Source organism: Erpetoichthys calabaricus, assembly GCF_900747795.2.
Source record: "Erpetoichthys calabaricus chromosome 1 unlocalized genomic scaffold, fErpCal1.3 SUPER_1_unloc_22, whole genome shotgun sequence".
NCBI lineage: Eukaryota > Metazoa > Chordata > Cladistia > Polypteriformes > Polypteridae > Erpetoichthys > Erpetoichthys calabaricus.
The window spans coordinates 3,049,886-3,071,383 of record NW_026261588.1 but is presented as its reverse complement, the minus strand read 5'-3'; the positions used below and the strand labels follow the sequence as shown (position 1 = coordinate 3,071,383).

Below are 21,498 nucleotides of genomic sequence, written 5' to 3'. Positions count from 1 at the left end.
CTGTCCGAATGAGACACTTAATAGGAAAACACAGGCTTTGCATTCAGAACTCAACCTCTTGACTAAACTAAAGAAACTGAACAACTCAACAAATCCACAAGCAGGAAGTTTGCAATGCAATCCCAGCAATTACTACCACAAAATGAGACAAAATTATTGACCATAAAAATATAATGCACACATTTAGAAACTACTACAAGTCCTTATATTCTACTCAGATTAAAGAAGACAAGACACAACCTGATGCATTTCTGGTTGCATTACAGATACCTCAAATAGATACTCACAGTGCAGATGAATTAGATAAACCTCTGCCACTATCAGAATTACTAGATGCTATAAACTCACTGCAGAGTAGGAAATCAGCAGGCCCTGATGGCTACCATGCCGAATTTTATAAGAAATACTCCACTCAGCTAGCTCCCCTTTAATTAGCAATATTTACAGAAGCTAGAGACAATAAAATTCTACCTCAACCTTTTCGTCAAGCATTAATTACCGTGATTCCTAAGCAAAATAAGGACTTATTATAATGTGCATCATACAGACCAATCTCACTTCTGAATAACGATGTTAAGATACTCTCCAAAGTCCTTGCCAGTAGGATTGAGAAAGTTCTTCCTTCGATAATATCAAGACCAAACTGGATTTATCAAAGGCAGAAGCTTAGCTTCCAATCTTTGACACCTGTTTAATGTAATATATTCACCCACAAAGTCTAACACCCCAGAAATAATATCGTTGGATGCAGAAAAAGATTTTAATATGGTTGAATGGAACTACCTTTTCACAACACTGGAAAATTTGGGGTTTGGCCCAAACATATGTGCATGAACTAAATTGCTGTATACCAGTCCAGAATCTTCTGTTTGTATTAACAACATTAATTCAGAATATTTTAAACTAGAACATGGTACTAGACAAGGATGCCCCCTGTCACCACTGCTGTTTGCAATCGCCACTGAGCCACTGGCTGTTCACTGTCGGAATGCTTATGAGATAAAGGGGATTATCAGAAAAGGACTTGAACAGAACATTTTTCTATATGCAGATGATATGGTACTGTATATATCAGATCCACAAAATACTGTGCCTGCAGTCCTAACAGCACTAACAGAATTTCAAAAGATTTCCGGTCTCAGAATTAATTTGAATAAAAGTGTATTCTTTCCAGTGAATTCTGAAGCATACAAAATTAGATTGGACACCTTCCCTTTTATCATCACAGATCAGTTTAAATACCAAGGGGTAAACATCACAAGTAGACATAATGCTCTTTATCAACAAAATGTCACTGTCTGCTTCGAAAAAACTTAAGCAAGACTTGCATAGATGGTCAACCCTTCATCTCACTTTAGCTGGAAGAATTAACATTGTCAACATTTACATTTACATCATTTAGCAGACGCTCTTATCCAGAGCGACTTACAACAGTGCTTAGTAGTCTACGACTGTTCTTCAGTCTTTAAGGCTAGGATTAAATCTACTGTCATTAAACAAGTTACCGCTGACCAAGTTGTATACAAAACCCTGCTAGAAGAAAATAGTAAGTTAGTACAAATTTTTTTTTTTTTTTGAAAAAAAAGGGTAGAAAAAAAAAAAGTATGGGGACTTTAGTCCAAGTGCTGTTGAAAGAAGTGTGTCTTCAGGCGACGTTTGAAGACAGTGAGGGTCTCCGCTGTTCGTACAGCAAGAGGAAGTTCGTTCCACCACTGAGGAGCCAACACTGCAAAGAGTCTTGATGCATGTCGTCCTCTTCTTTTAAGTAAGGGTGGTTCGAGACGTGCAGTGCTTGATGTTCTGAGACAGCAAGAAGTGACACGCTGCTTGACCAGTGCTGATATGTAAGGTGGTGCAGCTCCAGTTTTGGCCTTAAAGGCAAGTGTTAGGGTTTTGAACCTGATGCGGGCAGCCACAGGGAGCCAGTGCAGGTTCTGCAGCAGAGGTGTAGTGTGCGAGAATTTGGGAATATCAAGATGAATATCCTTCCTAAGCTTCTCTTTGTATTCCAATTTACACTGTACATCAACAAATTATTTTTTAAGAAGTTAGATCCAATCATAACCTCATTTATATGGAATTCAAAACATCCACGTATCCAAAGGGTGACCCTACAAAGACCTAAGGCAGAAAGCGGCATGGCTCTACCTAACTTTCAATATTATTACTGGGCAGCAAATATACAAGCTATAAAAACCTGGAAATGGACACAAATATAGATGAACATACACAGGTTTGGTCCGCAACAGAAATAAAATCATGCAGTACTTCTTTATATTCCTTGCTTTGTGCCCCATTAAATACAAGTTATTGCCAATATACTAACAATCCAATTGTGCTTCATTCACTCAGAATATGAAACCAATGCAGGAAGCATTTTAGATAGAGAAGCTTTTATCTGTGGCACCTCTACATGATAACCACCCTTTTCCACCCTCTCAAACGTTCGCAGGTTTTAATGTCTGGAAAAAATTCGGGATTAAATCACTTAGAGATCTGTACATAGACAACGCCTTTGCATCCTATGAAAAATTACATTACAAATTTAACTTTCCAGCAACACATTTCTTTCACTACTTTCAAATTAGAAACTTTGTTAAACAAAACCTGCCAAATTTTCCTCATCTCCCACCTACTTCTAATCCGGAAAAAATATTGATCAGTCTTGAGGACTCAAACAGCATTTCTGTAACATAAAAATACACTTTACAGTCCCTTCCTTTTAAAAATCCCACAGAACACTGGGAAAAGGATCTCTCACTCAACATCTCGGAAAAGGAGTGGAAGGCAGCAAAACACAGAATTCACTCGAGCTCGATATGCGCAAAGCATACAATTATTCAATTCAAAATTATATTTCGAGCACATCGGCCTCATTTAAAATTGTCCAAAACGTTTCCAGGGCAAGATCCAACCTGTGAATGCTGCAGTCAAGTTCCAGCCTCACTGGGTCACATGTTCTGGGCCTGCACCAAACTAACATCATTTTGGACCAAAATCTTTAAATGCCATTCAGACAGCATGGGTGTCACAATCCCTCCTAACACACTAACAGCTGTGTCTGGTGGGCTCACAGAGGGGCTTAAAGTGGAGGAGGACAAACAAACTGTAATGGCATTCACTACACTATTGGCACATAGACTTGTCTTGCTCAACTGGAAGAATCCTAACTCACCTATTTTAAGTTAGTGGGTGACTGATGTGATATACTATTTGAAATTGGAAAAAATTAAATACTTGATTAGAGGATCTGTGCAAAACTTTTTTAAAACCTCGCAGGATCTAATTAATAACATCTTAGAATAAGCATTTAAATTGAGGAAGTGGATTCTCTTCCTCTTTTTATTCTATTAAATTTACTTACTTATCTTTTCTACTATTGAAGTTTCACTATGTTGGCTTAGCTCTCTTTCTCATGGGTGGGGGTTGACTTGACCCGAACCTAGTCTTGTAAAATTGGACTTGCTGTATGGAATGTTGTTTGATTTTAATAAATTCAATAAAATGTGTCATATTATATATATATATATATATATATATATATATATATATATATATATATATATATATATATAAATAAATAAATATAAAAGCTCTCGATTTCTGTTCACTTAATTTTTCTAAAATAACATCAAGTCGAGTTTTGAAAGCCCCTAAACTCCTCCTGTGTACCACACTACTTGGTCACTTATTCCATGTGTCCATGACCCTCTGCGTAACACCCTAATGTTTTGTGAAAAATTTACCCATACCTGGTTTCCAACTGTGTCTCCATGTTCTTGTACACATTACAACACAAACAGGCCAGACACACAACTATTGGCTAAAGATGCATAGAGATGGACACTCGGTTGGATTAAGTAGTTCTGAGAATGTGTTGCTTAAAATCTTCAATAGAATTTTAATTGCTTTACGGATGCAAGAAAATGTTTGTGAACCCTTTGGAATCCCCTGAATTTTTGCCCAAATTCCTCCTGAGAATGTGGTCTGATCTTCAACTGCACAACAATAACAGACAAACACAATCAACCTGAACTCATAACACACAAACAACTGGACTGTCAATGCTGAACACGTCGTTTAAACCTTTACAGTCCAGTCTAAGTCAGGATTTCAACCAATGAGAGAAGGCTGGAGGTGTGGCTTGGAGGCACCCAAACAAATAAACAGGAAAAAATGTGGGTGCTGGCAAAGCTGTCTCTTCTCCATAAAGATCTGCTCATGAAAATACAGAACAAGAACATAAGAAATGTAACAGACAATAAGAGATCATTCATCAGTCCATCAAGTCTGTTGGTTTAGCTAACAGTTAAGCTGTCCCAACATCACATCAAGATAACTTAAAGATTGTCAAGAGGGGATAATAAGAAAGGGAGATAAGAATAAAACTAGGACATTATAACAAAGGGCCATAAAAATAAAGCTGGGAAAGCAAATGCACACATTTAAAAGACCATCTTTGCTTATTTAGTGCTTTCAATATTTTTCAAATATTACTTGACTTTTCATTCTGATTATGTAATTTCAAGTTGTGTTTATATTGTGTTGTTTATTAATTACCCAAATTTCTTTGTATTTTGGGGGTAGGACCCTAAGAGGAGGGGTCACACCAATGTCACTCCTCAAGGATCACCCCGAGCCTTTATATTTGATGTCAGGGAGGTGGTCCTTCAGTTGTTTACTGACATTTGATGAGTACTTTATTATAACTATTTAAGCCAACAATCCATTTTGGGCCTGTGCATGCTGAAGCCTCCTTTTTGAGTTTGGAGTCAGGCTGCCTGGGTTGAGACCTATCTATAGATAGGCTAGTGAAGGTCCTGAGGCCTCATCTATACTAATAAAAGGCAAAGCCCTCACTGACTGACTGACACATCACTAATTCTCCAACTTCCCGTGTAGGTGGAATGCTGAAATTTGGCAGGCTCATTCCTTACAGCTTACTTACAAAAGTTAGGCAGGTTTCATTTCAAAATTCAAAGCGTAACGGTCATAACTGGAACCTCTTTTTTGTCCATATACAGTAATGGATGGCAGCTTGCTGGCCGTGGTAGGTGGGGTTGCGGGGGTTGCGTATCGCGTCATCATGCCTCACACGTAATCACGTGAACTGACTGTGAAGGAGAAAGGACGGCCTTATATGGCGTTCGTTTATAAAACAGCAGACAGGCTGTGTAAAGGCAGCTTCACAAAAAAACAGATCCTTAACAAATTGTTATTGGTATATTTTCCCTCAGTTTAAAAAGGTTTTCTTTTCTTCTTAATAAAAATTTAAAAGCAGAACTTTGCCGCTGCAAAGCGCGCCTGACTTTATTGAAAAGAAACTAAACTTGCAGCGCCGCCACTATTCTATGATGACTTTATTGAAAAGAAACTAAACTTGCAGCGCCGCCGCTATTCTATGACACTTGCCTAACGCCTGACTTTATTGAAAAGAAACCAAACTTGCAGTGCCGCTATTCAATTACACTTGCCTTACGCCTGATGAGCCAAGAATTAGGGCGAAACACGTGTCGCATACTCTTTGCATTATTTGACAGTAAACTATGTTCAACCATTCTATGATCTGCTTCTCACAACTGAAGGCACCGTGGCTGATATTAGCTGACTTGCTGCCCAACCATAAGCGTTACCTGGTAGGTAACCACCCATACAATCAGATTGTGATTCAGACTACGAATGCCGTGAATGTAATTACCCCGATCTACATAGTAGAGAAAACCTCAATGAAGAAGAAACAGTGTGTAAGCATATATATTAACACATGTGCAATTAAACGTGTGCATTTATGAGGTGATTTCTCAGGCTTAAAAGCTCGCCTTTTATTAAAAAGGTAAATGCAAACTGTTTTCATTCCACGTTAGATTTCAGCTGTTAAACGCGCAAAAATGTCGGTACACCAGATAAATAAGCGCAACATATTATCAGTTGTGTTGTATGCTTACAATACATATAGAAATGTGTTAATCGTTAATTAATAGTATGGGATGGTGTTTTTCGACTTGCGCCTTGATTTAAACGATTCCATTTCTTGGTGGGTTTGCGTAGCTTATTGTCAATATCTTTACACCTGTTTTTAAGACTTATTGACTGAAACGGGCTTTCACGAAAAAAGTTAGGGCTTTGCTACAGGATACACCCTCCACAAGTTAAGGAAGTAAAAATAAAGGTATATATTTCTGTTTTATTTAAACCTTTTGAGTTTGTATGCATAGCCCCATTTGGCTGTTTTAGTTTTTTGTTTTTCTCTTTCTTCAGTAATATTTAATCTCCTTAAAGAAAAAGAACATATGCATTTTACTTTTTTTGTATCTCTTTAGTAATATTTTAGTGTAAAAGGATAGCCAGTATTTAAACCTTTTATGTTACTTTATAAAGTTATTTTACACAATGTTGAAAAATTAATAAGAAAGCTACATACTGTATTTTGGCAGCTGCTTCTTTAATTTTCAATGAAATGAAAAAAGCTCTCCAAGAGAAAACCTCAATGAAGAAGAAACAGTTTGCACTATCTAAAAAGGAGAACCCCTCATTTATAAAGGTTTGCTGCAGATGACTTAACTGAAAATAAATTAATAGTTCCTATGTGTATAATACATATTTATCTATTTGACTTATGCCTTTATTCCAGCAACTTGCAACATCTGAGGTACAATTTGTTACATTACTTTTGTTTTTTGCTGCACAGGCAGGTGAAGTGACTTCCTCAGGGTCACACAGTGGTGTCAGTACCAGGATTTGAACTGACAAGCTCCGGGTTTACTGAAATATTACTGAAGAAAGAAAAAAAACGAAAACGAGCAAATGGGGCTATGCATACAAATGTCCATCCATCCATTATCCAACCCGCTATATCCTAAATACAGGAGCCAATCCCTGCCAACACAGGGCACAAGGCAGGAAACAAACCCTGGGCAAGGTGCCAGCCCACCGCAGGGCGCACACACCAGGGACAATTTAGAATCGCCAATGCACCTAACCTGCATGTCTTTGGACTGTGGGAGGAAACCGGAGTACCCGGAGGAAACCCAGACAGACACGGGGAGAACATTCAAACTCCACGTAGGGAAGTGAACACGGGTCTCCTAACTGGCACCTTTCACTGCGCCACCATGCCGCCCGCATACAAACTTAAAAGGTTTAAATAAAACAGAAATATATACCTTTATTTTTACTTCCTTAACTTGTGGAGGGTGTATCCTGTAGCAAAGCCCTAACTTTTTTCATGAAAGCCCCTTTCAGTCAATAAGCCTTAAAAACAGGTGTAAAGCTAAACTTGCAGCACCGCTATTCAATTACACTTGCCTAACGCCTCTCCTAAGGGGACATACTGTGGGATCTGGGCATCAGTCAAAGCACCAATCACAGGCCCGATTAGAAAGCGGGAAGCTGTGATTTGTTGTCTCCCTCCCATGTAACAATCACAGCCCGTGTTACAACGCACTATGTATGTATGTATGTATGTATATGTATATATATGTTTACATAACCTCTTTAACACACTACTTCTCCGCTGCGAAGCGCGGGTATTGTGCTAGTTTTATTATAAAGCTTGCATACACACAAAATTAGAGTTCAAATGTGTGTATCCAACTTCTCATACAAACATCAAAATTTACAAAAGAAACTTGACAGGAGAACGTGTTTATTTACAGCAACTTTGAACCATACATACACAACATTTCAGAGAAACTGGGAAATGACAACATCTTTGATCAAGCAGGAAAATTCCGCCAAACCAGCTAAATGACGTCTTGCATGCATAATTCATTTCACCAAGCCTTTATTATAATGTGCGTTGATGTGACAAACATGAGACATCAAAAATGATAGTTACGATGTACAGACTGTATTTTAGTTCTTTTATAAGAGCACTAATGATATGTATTTGCAAAGAAGAAATTCTACTTTGTCAACACTGCTAGGTGTTTTCACTTCTCAGGGAGCTGGCCGACACCTCAACAGTATCCCAGCCAAGCTTCACTCCATAATGCCTGATGTGCTGGAAGCCATTAACTGACTGCTGATGCACTACATCTCGTTTTCGTACAGTGTGAGTGTACACACATAACACATGAAATGTTTTTGCCAACACAAAAAGTCAATCTGCAGCTCTGACCAGCTCTCCTAACACAACTGGAACACTTTATTGCACTCATATTGCAAAAACGTCACCTACAAAGATTGCAGCTGCTTTTGTAACCGTAAGCAGTGACATTCCATTAATACATACAGTTAGTGCTGGGTGGTATACTGGTTCATACCGAAAATCGTTTTTTTATTTTTGTTATGATATGGATTTTTCTTATACCACAACACCGGTTTAAATTGCCTAAACTACGTTCGGAACGTGGTGCTGCGGGAAACTGTTTAAGGGGGACCCTTTTTCACTGCTACACCGCTAAACATATGCAATGGAGTACATACGTTAGTAGAGGTGTTGCGCGGGGGCTCTTTTTCACTGCTACACCGCTAAACAGGCGTGCAACGGAGTACATGTGGTAGTGAAGGTATTGCATGGTGAAAATGGACAGAGAACATTCCAAAATTGAAGCTGTAGCAGACGATAAAGTTGAACATGATGACACAGAAGAACTTTTGCTGGAAAAAGGAGTCACGTCTGTTGTCTGGAGATACTTTGGATTTAAAAGGTCAGATGTGGACCATTATGTTCAAATGTTTGAATATTGTTTCTATACTACTGGATAATACTGCAAGCCAAGTTGTACTTGTTTTATTTGTTTTCAATACAGTGTAATGTACCTGGGTACTGTGTAATAGTGTGACGACATGTTGACTTTATTTGACATTTCTACTTTATTCTCGCCGTTTGTTGAGATTAAAGTCGACATGTTGACTTTATTCTCGTAATTTCTTATTAAAGTAGAGCATCGTTAATATTTAATTTACTAGATTTTCTCATACCCCGTCATAGGTTATGTAGCACATTAAATGCTTTGTGCTGTGTTCCCCGAGCCATGTTAATCGCTATGTGCTTCTTAAACTGACTTCCTCCGCACTAAGAGGAGGCGCAGGCAGCACACAGAATGCATTCACTTATTGATATTCCTGCTCCCTGAACATTTAGAATGCTAAAATAAATACTTGATATAATTTTCATGATGAAATGCATTAAAGCATGTATTAATCATTGTGGGGGCACAGTGGTGTGGAGGTTGCACTGCTGCCTCGCAGTAATGGGGTCCCGGGTGTTCCTCGCTTTGAATTTGCATGTTTTTCTGGTGGGTTTGCTCGGTGTGCTTCAGTTTCCTTTCAAAGTCATGTAGGACGTGGGGTTTTGTTCTGCTATATTGACCCTGTTAGTGTGTGCGTTGCTCGTATTCACCCTGCGATGTGCTGGCGCCCCGTTCAGGATTTGCTCCTGCCTCGCACACAATGCTTACTGGGATGGGTGCAACCCTGAATGGTTGGCATAATTAAACATGTATAACGAAGATTTTTTTAAGTTCTGAACACTCCGTGGTCCAAGTTTAGAACTACGTTTAATCTCACAAAGACGTTTATCGTGTGGTGATTGGTTATATGGAGAAAGAAAAAGGAAAGGTAGGAACTGCGGGTCTGGTACGTCAGACAGAGATAGCACGCGTGCAATAAAGAACGCCCATTCAGAAGAACATCCATTGAACCGTCTGTTTGTGTCTTCGACCAGCAGATCACAAACCCAACGTTTACACAATATTTCAGTTAAACCTGTGCGATACCCAGGTCATACATCCAGTTTTTGGAGCCTCGTCACACCTGCCATAAAGTTCTCTACACTGAACATACACCTGGGGACCCCTTACTGCGAGGGAGCAGCACTACCGCCTCACTACCGTGCATGTGTAATACCTGCTTTAATGCATTTCATCCTGAAAATGATATCAAGTATTTATCTTAGCATTCTAAATTTTCAGAGAGCAGGAATATCATGAAGTGAATGGATTCTGTGCGACGATCGCTGTCTCCTCTTAGTGCGGAGGAAGTCAGTTTAAGAAGAGCGTAGTGATTAACAACTGGGTCGGGGAACACTTAACACAAAGCATTTAATGTGCTACATTAACTAATGACGGGTTTTGAGAAAATCTAGTGAATTAAACATTGATTTTAGGATGAAGTTTAGTTCATGACATTCTACTTTAATGACAAAATAAACTACGAGAATAAAGTGGAAATGTCAACAATAACCTCGACATATACATACGGTTCCATAGAGCTATACCACAAATAGCATTATAAATGGAAATTGCAGTTTTATTTTTTATGTATATAGCTTAGCTTGAAGCAAGGTCCACATTAATGCAGATTGCCTTAATGATGGTTCAGTTGGTAAAGATGTCGTCATCATGTTTTATTTTATTTTAATTTGGTGAATACTGTGTAATGCACCTGGGCTTTGAAGTCTTGGAAGTAATAGTTTTATTAATGGAAGTTGCACTATTATTTATTGTATTGTTATTATTTATTAGTTTAAATATTATGCAGTTTAATGATGGTAAAATTGTTTAAAAAGTCACTTTAACGTGTCAGTGGACAGAGATTGTTAACATTAACAAAGTGTAGTTGGTTTACAAATAATATTTACTCTTTATTCCTAAGACATATTCGGTGCAATACAACTTTTGACAAGCACCTCTGGATATTTTACTAAGTCTAAATGCCTCTTTGGATGGTTGAAAATATGTTGTCAAAATTTTAGTTTAAGTTGTTTGCAAACTTTCTTCAATAAAAAGGCTCTATATTTTGACTGCGTCTGTCATGCAATGTGATCCCTTCTCTTCATTAGTGCCACCCCCTTGAAAACTGTCACTTTATGGGGCCATGCAAACCTGTATGAATACTTGTGTGCACATTAAAATGTTTTTTTGTACAATGTACAATTCTCATGACAGTAGAATAGGTTATTCTTAGCCAGTAATTGCAGTGGAAAATGTGGTTAACATGCACTCGTGCATGGGAAAAAAATACAGTTAAATACCGTGAAGCCGGGATAATTTTGAAAAATACCGTGATATTGAATTTTGGTCATACCACCCAGCACTACATACAGTAAATCATCCAAGATGTGGCTGACAAATGTCACGTCTCCATGGCCTCACTCAAACCAAGATTCATTAATTTTGAGGCAAAGTAGCTTTGACAGACGTGATGTTGCTTTACATGGTGAAGTAACCTGCTGAACTGTCAGTGTTTCATATGACCTGAACTATTCATTATAACAGCAATCATGTCATTACATGTGCCAGGTGACAGTGGCTACCCACTCAAACAGTTTTGCCTCACACCTTTCCTGAACCCCAGAGCAGAGGCGCTGTATCTACATGTGTGATCTTTCACTCGCAGATGAAGAGCAAAGACAGATATTCTTGAATGGAGGTGATGGGGTCTTAAAGTGTCAGGAGGGAGAGGCTGATCTACCAGCCAGTGAAGTTCTGCAGCATCATGATTGCATACAGAGGTTACAGATTAGCAGGCTCCATATGTGAATGTTTTCAGGGTGGCAGTTAAAGGAGTGTTAACACATATACATATTTAAAAAGGAACTATGATTTACAAAACGTAAATTTTGCAGTAATGTGCATACATCTGGTTTATAAATCTGATTTTTTTTCTGGGCATACACATTTTCCTGTTTTGTGTGTGTGTGAATATTTTCATGCTCAATTCCATGCAAAGTTTTATAAATGTCACCCCTGGTCTGGTCTGTAGGTCTTTTGAATGCCTGTCACCCCATGTCACCATGTTAGCGTCCCCATTTCACGGTGGTTTGGAGGTAAACGAGCACATGAATACTAACACCTCATGGTAGAATCATAGTTATGTTTCTTCAGGACAGGACACCATCATCAATGTAGAAATGAATTAAAAATTGTTACAAAGAAATCTGACAGGTGATAGTGAGTTAGGTAATGAAACAACACAAAGGAAATGTTTGGTGGAGGTCATTGCAGCTAAAGGAGGATCAGAAAGTTTCTAAAGACAGGGGGTCACAAACTGGACTGTTCCCATGTTTAAATAATGTATTCAGGAATGACAAGGGTCTAATAGTTTAAGACGACTGTGTTTGTCTGTTTTGGGGACTTAACTGATGATCAGACCACAGAATTAGGAGGAACTATTGCAGAAATAAAAGGAATTCCAAAGGGTTCACAAACGTTTTTTTTAACAAAGACAGGCTTACAGTGTTTTAATAATGTTACAAACAATAATGGAAGAAGTGCAGATTCCTAAACCCTGAAAACTGTAGTGACATTGCAGTGTTTAATTTAGTTTGAACGTCTGAATAAGTTTATTTTTAAAAAGCACAAGACAGCACTTTCAGGCCCATAACCCTGACCCTAAAATGTACACCCATTTTTATTTTGCACTTACTTGTTTCCGATGACATCTTAGGTGGTGTCTGGCCTTCCTCAGTTCTAGGAGATGAAATTCCTTCAGTCCCCTTTGTGTCAGACTGTAATGATTCATATTTTACATTAATAGATGACTCCGGAGATGAAGAGTGTCTACTATGAGAAGAGACTAACTCAGTCACTGCTATATCTTGATGTCCATAATGAAGGTCATCTTCCTTGACACTCTCCATACTTCTATAGTGGTGTATCTCAGTGCTGACACACTCATCTTCATCCTCATCTTTAAAGCTCACTGACCTCAGTTCACTGTCCTCTTCCTTGATGTCCAGACCCTCCTGTTTAGGGTGGACACTCTCCCACTCACAGTCCTCCTCCTTAACATTTACGGTCCTCTCCTCCATGATATTCAGGTCAGCCTCACACGTCTCCTCTTTCACTTCCATTTAAACATTACAGGTAATGGCAGATTTATCTTTTTCTCTGTGGAAAGAACAGAATTTAATTCAATTAAAACTGCGTTATTCAGATCTAAAGTCATTTGATTTTTATAACATCCAGTTAGTTAAAGCTGATGTCAAGTCAGACAGACAGTCACATTAGATGTAAAATGAGTTTGGGAATGAAAGGAGGGTCCAACAGGCTAGAAGGAGGAGGAGGCCATCTTGCACAGTTGTGTGTCAACAGTATTCACTACTTTGATTGAACATTCAATACTGTTAGGGTCCCAGAATTTTGTTAACAGTTAATGTTAAGGAAGGTTTATACAAGTTAGGCCTGAGGATTATGTTATAAAACAGGGGTATATGAAGGAGGAACTTAAAATCGCTGGTCAGCTTCTCTAATGTGAAACTGCTCCAACCTTACAAAATCCCAAACCATCATTCAAGTCACAGCTTTCATTTACAAAATCTTAGCGAGATGCAGGCAGTTGGCGGGGTGTCCCTGTAAAGATGGCCGCCTAATGTGAGACAGCCAATGTCTGACTTCAACTAGCCTGCGACTCGCTAAGATAAATTTAAACAGGTTTGATTTTGTTTTTAGTCTTAGGGGCAGACTGTGTGTGCAGGAGAGCAGACAACCAGTGAATGTCCTCCTGAGGTAGAAGGCACAGAGTTAAGTGAAGAGGAATAAGAAACTGCAGTTTCTGAACCTAACACAAATAAGAGATGCTCCTCTTTCTGTTGTTTCATGTTTCAGATAACAAAACAAAAGGGGAAAAAATAAAAATAAAATAAAGGGTGAAGATTGCTGCTGGAAGAGCTACAGCTGTTAACCCTTTGTACACCACAGGTGTCATCAGCAGCATGCTATTGGCTGTTAGAAACAGGGCTGAGCACAACTCTGCTGAATGGTCGGCACACAATCACTAAATGTGACAATTGTTTAAATTAACGTGGTCAGGTGATGACATAATAATAATAATAATAATTCATTACATCTATATAGCACTTTTCTCAGTACTCAAAGCGCTATCCACACAGGGAGGAACCGGGAAGTGAACCCACAAGATCAGCGACTGTGGTTGGCAAATCTGACATGCTCCAGGACAAAAACATTCTTCAAAACAACTGTCATTATCAACAACTTTGAAACAAGTTCCAAGTTTATCAGCTTCATCTTGTTTAAGTACACTCTGCACGCATCATAAATATTTAGTACTTAACACAGTAATAAACTCCTATTAAACAGCAGCACCACCCAGTATTGTGAGATTGGCATGGTGGAGGCCTTGTGTACCTCAGTCTTTCTTAACGCTCCATTTGTGCTTCTGACGGACCAGTGTGCTATGGGTAACTCTAAAAGGGGGTCCAGAGTAAAAGCGGCTCATTATTGACCTCATGAATATTCTAATTAAATGAAAGTGGGTCTTGGCCAGAAGAGGGATGCCAGTCCTGAAAGTGGTGTTCACCTAAGAGTGGCACATGGGGTCAACCCACACAACCTGGTTGGGTCTGTATGATAAAGTCACATGTATAAGTAGCCAAATGGACCTTAACTTCTACCTCACCACCGTGGTCCACTGCAAAACAAACACAACTAGAAGTTACTGGAGTATAGGAAGAAAACCAGAGTACCTGTACAGGGCAGGAGCCAGCTATAGACCATCATAGGGTACACTCACATTCAAGTCCACAACCACACCAAGACAAGTTAGATTTGTCAGGCCACTAAACCTGAGCATCTTTAGAGAAGTGGAGAAAATAAGAATAAAAGAGCAGACATGGAAACTGCACAAACACGCTGAGATTCAAATTCATTCCGAGAGAACTGTAAGGCAGTAACACAAACCACAAATCTCTATTAACTTCTCTCATGCTCACTAACAGACATGCTATATAAATGTAATGAATTAATTATTATTATTATTACTGAAACATGGGAGTTTGTAATATTTGGTACATGTTAAATGGGAAAACAGACACACATTTAAGTGTCCATTCAAGCAATGCATGTAAATGTCTGCTGTCTGCAATTGGATTAAGTAGGTTTGAGGCCGTGTGTGTAAATACAGATACTGACTGCCAGCCTTTACCAGTTAAGAAAATATAATTTATACTCTTGAAGGAGAGTTACTTCAAAGTTTATTGTCATATGCACAGTAAGGAAACACATTTCTCTGTACAATTAAATTCTTTCTTTGCTGTCCACACCAAATGACAAAAACCAATGTATACTGATAAACATAAATATTGTCTGTCTGTATACCTGCATTGTTATCACTCTTTAATATTGTTTTTTGTATCAGTATGCTGCTGCAGGAGTATGTGAATTTCCCCTTGGGATTAATAAAGTCTCTATCTATCTATATAAATAATAAGTAGCAGAGGCAGCACAAAGTATAAAAACAGAAGTATAAAGTGTAATGCGCAGATAGGTGTGTGTGTGATGGACAAGTCAAATACAGTTACAGTTGTGTGAGGTAGATGGAATGAGGTGGCCCACGGTTATAAACTCCAGTCAGTTATTTTAGGAGTCTAATGGCCTTGGGAAGTCCTCCATTTCATACGTCTATACCTCCTGCCTGAGGGTAGAAGTGTGAACAGTTCGTGTTGGGGGTCTCTGAGGATCGAGGCAGTTCTCCTGTGGACTCTGCAGTTGTAAATGATCTACAGAGAGGGCAGTGGGGTCCTGGTGATCTTCTCAGCAGTCTTTACCATTCTCTGCAGACGTTTGCGGTCCACAGCAGTAGTGCCGTTTTCTCGCACTATATCTTAGTATTTGTTCACAGCTCGTATTCTCGAAGATTCGGTCATGGACACCAGTTTTATTTTTTACTTTTACTAATTTGACTCCTCGCTATTCTTTAAATGGCCGGCCGGTCACCAACTCCGCGACTGTCATTGAACTGGACACAAAGGAGGGACAAAAGAGAAACAATGGCAGAAATCAAAGCGCCGTTCGTGTGGAATGGCCGTCTCCTCGATGTCTGCAATTCGAGGAGGAATCGACAAAAGGAACACACGGAGAGGAATGAACAGGCGCCAGCGGTGTGACTGGGTGCTACGATTTAAAATTTAGGAGTCAGCCACGTTACGTGAACCGCAGATACCAATGAACAGAAACAGCACGCGGGTGGTCACAGGAGGATTCACTAGAGCAAAGTTCAGGGGGGATAACGAACACGAACGCAATGGAGCGAATGAAAACTCACACGTCTATAAAGTGCAATTTTAAAACCCAGAGCGCTTACTGTCTGCCTCTTGGCGATGAAATTCTTTCTTAACTCGTTCACACTTCTGTCCGTGTAATGTTCCACACAGCGAGAGGGTGGTAACATGGCTTCAATAACCGTCGCACTGGATGACGTCAGCCGACATAGGGTCACATGACAGTTCAGTCAGCATGCGCTGTTGTCCAAGCAGATATTGCAGCAGACCGGAGTAAAATGGGCGTTAATATCATTTTCGACTTCAGCCAATCATATATTAAATTTGCATACGTCAGTCACTGATCAGCCAATCACCGTTTTATTCAACAAATTGCCAATCGGTGTTATTGTTCATTCATCGGCCACTTTAGCCAATTGCCTTTTGGATACGTAAAAAGAAAGGTGGGTGTAATTTCTAAAGGAGGACGTGTAAGATAATTTCTAAAGGTGGACGGTCAAGATAAAGTGACTAAGAGACGGAGTGTATATTCATAAAATACATCTCCGACGATAGTCTACTAGTGTCAATATCTTACACTATAGCACTTTGTCGAGTGCATTATTAAGACTGCAGTGTATTTTTACCACAGTCATTTATGAAGTAGCGGTTCTGAAAAAATAATAATAAAAGTTTGATATGAGATATTTATCGTTACTGAACAACGTTTGAAGAAAATTTAAATGAACATAACAATACAAATTTGTGTCCGGCTAATTTTAATGGATTGACTTGGAATTAAGTGTGGGCTCTACTTGATTAAGCCAGTCAGATTAAAACAAATGTTTGACTGTTGGTGTTTACTCGAATGTCCAAATGAAATAGCCGCCTACATTTAACGGGTCACCTTAAAGACCTTAAAGGCTGTAAACGTATTACGATTTTAAACGTTGAATAAACTGTCAGAGTTCCTAATATTCCATTGTAGCCCCTTCTTGCCTGCAGATCACCATCTGTTCTTTGTTTGCTGATGTCAGTCAAATATTCTTCGGTCTTCATGTCTGTTCTCAATATACCAGCAGCTCTAGTGAGTTTCTTGCCTGTGAATCACGTATTTAAGTTTGTTTTTTAGTTGTATTATGATTACAGATTATTACAAATCACATACTTGACACTCTCACGTTCAGGTATCAGGGAATATAAAACGTTAAGAAAGCTGGAAATAAAATTGTGACTTTAAAGAATCCATTGGCTGTCTCTGTGTTATCATTGTTAAATGTAAGAAACACAGCTATCATAGTGCTAATAGTCACCTTTCAATTATTATTTTTATAATGAAGTTTACTATGTTAAACGATCTGTGAAGAGCAAATATTATGCCTTTAAAAGACTAATAATTTAGCAGTTTTTGTGACTTTGCACCTGTTAATCAGGGTATTCAATTATTTCACTTAATTGGACCTTTATTACTTTTGGGATTTTAAATACCTCTTTAAGATCATCAAATATGTGTTTATTATAATACATGTTACTTACATTTAGATATTAAAACATGATAGATGTTTGTTTGTAGTTCATATCTCATTTATCCTCCATTTGACTCCGTCAGGTCCTAGTGGTGTGCTGAACACGTCAGCCTGTCTTTAGGGTCTCTGAGACTGGAGGAGGTCAGGAGTCCAACTGTACAGCAGGCACTGATGGGCATCAGCATCACGACTGGTGACAAGTTAGAGATGGCAGATATTTGAGCTGGACATAATCCTATATGACTACACAAGCAAACAGCATATTAAGAGCACACCGAGTCTGTATACTCCAGTATGGCCCTGACATAACCACCAGTACAGCTGTAAACGACTCCACTTTACTGGTCATTTAGCACACACTGCACTGAGTCTGTCAAGTCATATCCATTAAATAATTCAATCTGAACAGCTGGAAATTTATTTTGGCAATGATATTTCTGGTAAGGCATTTTTATATTGTCATTTCTCATTGGTTTATACTGAAAATCTGGTTTACATCAATGTAGTTTTCAATAGTATGTATTATATATATATAGTATATTAAAAAATTAAAGGAACACTTTGAAAGCACATGAGATCTTAATGGGAAAAAAAATCTTGCTGGCTGTCTCTACTGCTGTGGACTGATGTGTTAGGAACAAAAGGATGGCACATTGTTTGTTGGAAATGAAAATGATGAACCTACAGAGGGCTGAATTCAAAGACACCCCGAAAATCAAAGGGAAAAAATGATGCGGCAGGCAGGCAGGCAGGCGAGTCCATTTTGCCGAAATCTCATTACAGCAACTCCAAATAGCACTCAGTAATTTGTATGGCCCCCATGTGCTTGTGTGCATGCCTGACAATATTGGGGGGGGGGGGGGGGGGGGGGGCATGCTGCTAATGAGATGAAGGATGGTGTCCTGGGGGATCTCCTCCCAGATTTGGACCAGGGTATCACTGAGCTCCTTGACAGTCTGCGGTGCAACCTGGTGGTGTTGGATGGACTGAAACATAATGTCCCACCCAGAGGTGTTCTTGGGGAAGTCAATGGGATCAATTCCTTCATTCTCTGACCACATGAGGCCGGCCATTGTGGTGCACCAGGAGGAACTGCACCAGCATGGGGTCTGCCAATGGGTCCAAGGATTTCATCCAGATACCTAATGGCAGTCAAGGTGCCCACTGTTGTCTAGTCTGTAGAGGTCTGTGTGTCCCTCCATGGATATGCCTCCATAGACCATCACTGACCCACCAACAAACCAATTATGCTGAACTATGCCACAGGCAGAATAACATTCTCCATGGCTTCTTCAGACCCTTTCACATCTGTCACATGTGCTCAGGGTGAACCTGCTCTCATCTGTGAAAAGCACAGGGTGCCCACCAGTGGTAGACCTGCCAATTCTGGTATTCTATGGCAAATGCCAATCGAGCTCCCTGGTGCTCACTAGAGGACGTCAGGCCACCCTCCTCAAGTCTGTTTGTGATTGTTTGGTCAGAGACATTCACACCAGTGGCCTGCCTGCCTGCTGGTGGTCATTTTATAGGCTCTGGCAGTGCTCATCCTGTTCCTCCTTGGCCAAAGGAGCAGAAACTGGTGAGTCCTGCTGATGGGTTAAGGACCTTCTACGAGGGGCCCTGTCCAGCTCTCCTAGACTAACTGCCTGTCTCCTGGAATCTCCTCCATGCCCTTGAGACTGTGCTGGGAGTCACGGCAAACCTTCTGGCAATGGCACGTGTTGATGTGCCATCCTGGAGAAGTTGGATTACCTGTGCCAGCTCTGTAGGATCCAGGTATGGCCTCAGTAGTGACACTGACTGTAGCCAAATGCAAAATAAGTGACAAAACAGATGAGGAGGGAAAAATGTCAGTGGGCTCCCTCCACCTGTTAAACCATTCATTCCTGTTTGGGGGGTCGTCTCATTGTTACCCCTCTAGTTCAACAAAGCAGCTGAAACTGATGAACAAGCCCCACTGCTACTTAACTGAGCAGATCAACAGCCCACAAGTGTCACTGACTTGATGCTGTACTCTCATTAAAAAGGGTTCCTTTCATTTTTTGAGAAGATATAGATATATCTATCTATATCTATATATATAATGTCAAGACCTTAGAAGAACAAGGTCCTAGCTGTGAGTCATGGTTTTAGAATACTGAGCTTCAAATGTTTTGACTATTTATCAGGCGTATACAATCCTTTTCTTTCAATTTTGTTCCCATATGTAAAACCTGTATTTTAAGTTAAAAATGCAAGTGTTATTGAAAATGTGACTCCTAATAAAAGATAAATAAGAACCATATTATTCTGGAGTAAGTTTGTAAGTGAACAGCAAAGCCTTGATCAGGGTGCTCAGTTTCCAAGCTCTTTTATCTTGTGGGATTACTAGCAGAGTGCACAGCATTTGTAACCCTGTGGATACAAGTGGAGGCCCTGGTCATATCTAACAGTGTTACTACGCAAGGTGATTGGACCATCCATCCATCCATTTTCCAACCTGCTGAATCCGAACACAGGGTCACAGGGGTCTGCTGGAGCCAATCCCAGCCAACACAGGGCATAAGGCAGGAACCAAACCTGGGCAGGGTGCCAACCCACCGCAGGGTGATTGGACCAGCACCACTTAAACAGAACACTCAGTATTATCACTACCAAAAACAAGATTTTATTAATAATTATTCAATATAAATTGTGCAACAATTTCAAGAATTATTTACAATTATCAATAATGATTGGTCAGTTGAATTGAAAGAAAGAATGCACAAAGATTAAATTTAACAAACAGACTGATCAAGGAATACAATGAAGTATTAAAACAACAGCATGCCCGCTTCTATATATTACATATAAATAAAACAACAATGTAAAATGCATAGCAACTGTACAAAGCAGTTATAACAATTAAAGAAAAAATCCAGATGACATCAATTGTCTAAAAACAGACAAGCAATTTCAAATATACAGAACTTAATCAACAATCTTGAACAATAACAGAAAGTGTCCTTTATTATTTACATCAAAAGTTACATTAAATATATACAACTGTATTATGCACAGTCATTTTAACACACAGAAATAAAAAAGGCAAAAGAGAAGTAAAGAAAGAGACGCATTTATTTGAGTCGGGTTGAGATGTAATCCCGAGTTTAAATGCCTCAGTGGTGCTTTCCTTTTACTTCCAACTGTTGTAAAACAAGTACAGTTTGTCAAACTCTTCCCTCTCACTAAAAAAACAAATCAAAAACAAACACACAAATGAACAAATTCTAATCATACCAACCAGAAACACTTCTGCATTTGTCATTTGAAACCACAATTCTCGACCTTGTACAGTTTAGAATAAATGCTACATATAGCATACTTCTAAATGTAATTTTACCAATACTACAATTGTACTAATGTACAATTTAAATGTCACTTTAAACATATACCGGTATATTCACATTTATATATATTTAGTTTATATTCTTGTCTAAATTCACAACTACTATAGGGTATTCCGTTTAACAGAATAATGGCGCTGAAAAGAAAAAGAAAGGACTGTTTATTTTCCACATGACGTACCACTCACTGTATTCTGGTCCATCCATGAACAGATTTTCTGCCTCTGGTAGGGAAATCCTCTCAACTGTTTGTAAATCTTTAATAAGAGCCGATGACAAACACAGCAAAAGAGAGGATGTTACTCATAGAAACACTTTCTGTACTCATTAGAGATTTACTGAAGGCTAATTAACTTCTGGCATCAGCACATCCAGAATGATGCCAACTCTGTCAATCCTCTCAAAAGTGCTTACACCTCTTCATCCAAGAAGTTGTAGAGGCCATCTATCAGCTCCTCATCTTCTATATAAGTCATTACCCAGTGACCTTTAGGATTTTCATAATTTTTTAACCATTTGGACGATACCTTACGAGATACAACAGCCTGTTGGACAAGAAAATACAAGTGTTTGGCACTATAAAGTCATCATAGCTCTTTGCTGCCACATAGATTACAATACCAAAGTTTTACTTGTCATCTGAACTAAGTTACCAGCAAGTGAT

General features: G+C 39.1%; 1 protein-coding gene across 5 annotated transcripts in view; it reads right to left on the bottom strand.

Annotated features, from left to right (window-relative positions):
• Positions 1–21,498, bottom strand: part of LOC114669326 (zinc finger protein OZF-like) — a 523,681-nt gene that overhangs the window by 167,013 nt on the left and 335,170 nt on the right. For 2 of the 5 annotated variants that reach the window (XM_051921735.1, XM_051921738.1), the window contains exon 2: positions 12,373–12,836. The exons of 1 other annotated variant lie outside the window; for it this stretch is intronic. In XM_051921735.1, the coding sequence (XP_051777695.1) occupies positions 12,373–12,799 (427 nt within the window). In that variant the 5' untranslated portion in view covers positions 12,800–12,836. Of the gene's footprint in view, positions 1–12,372; positions 12,837–16,047; positions 16,172–21,498 lie in introns of those variants that run through there. 2 more of the 5 variants (XM_051921736.1, XM_051921739.1) reach the window with 2 other exon arrangements.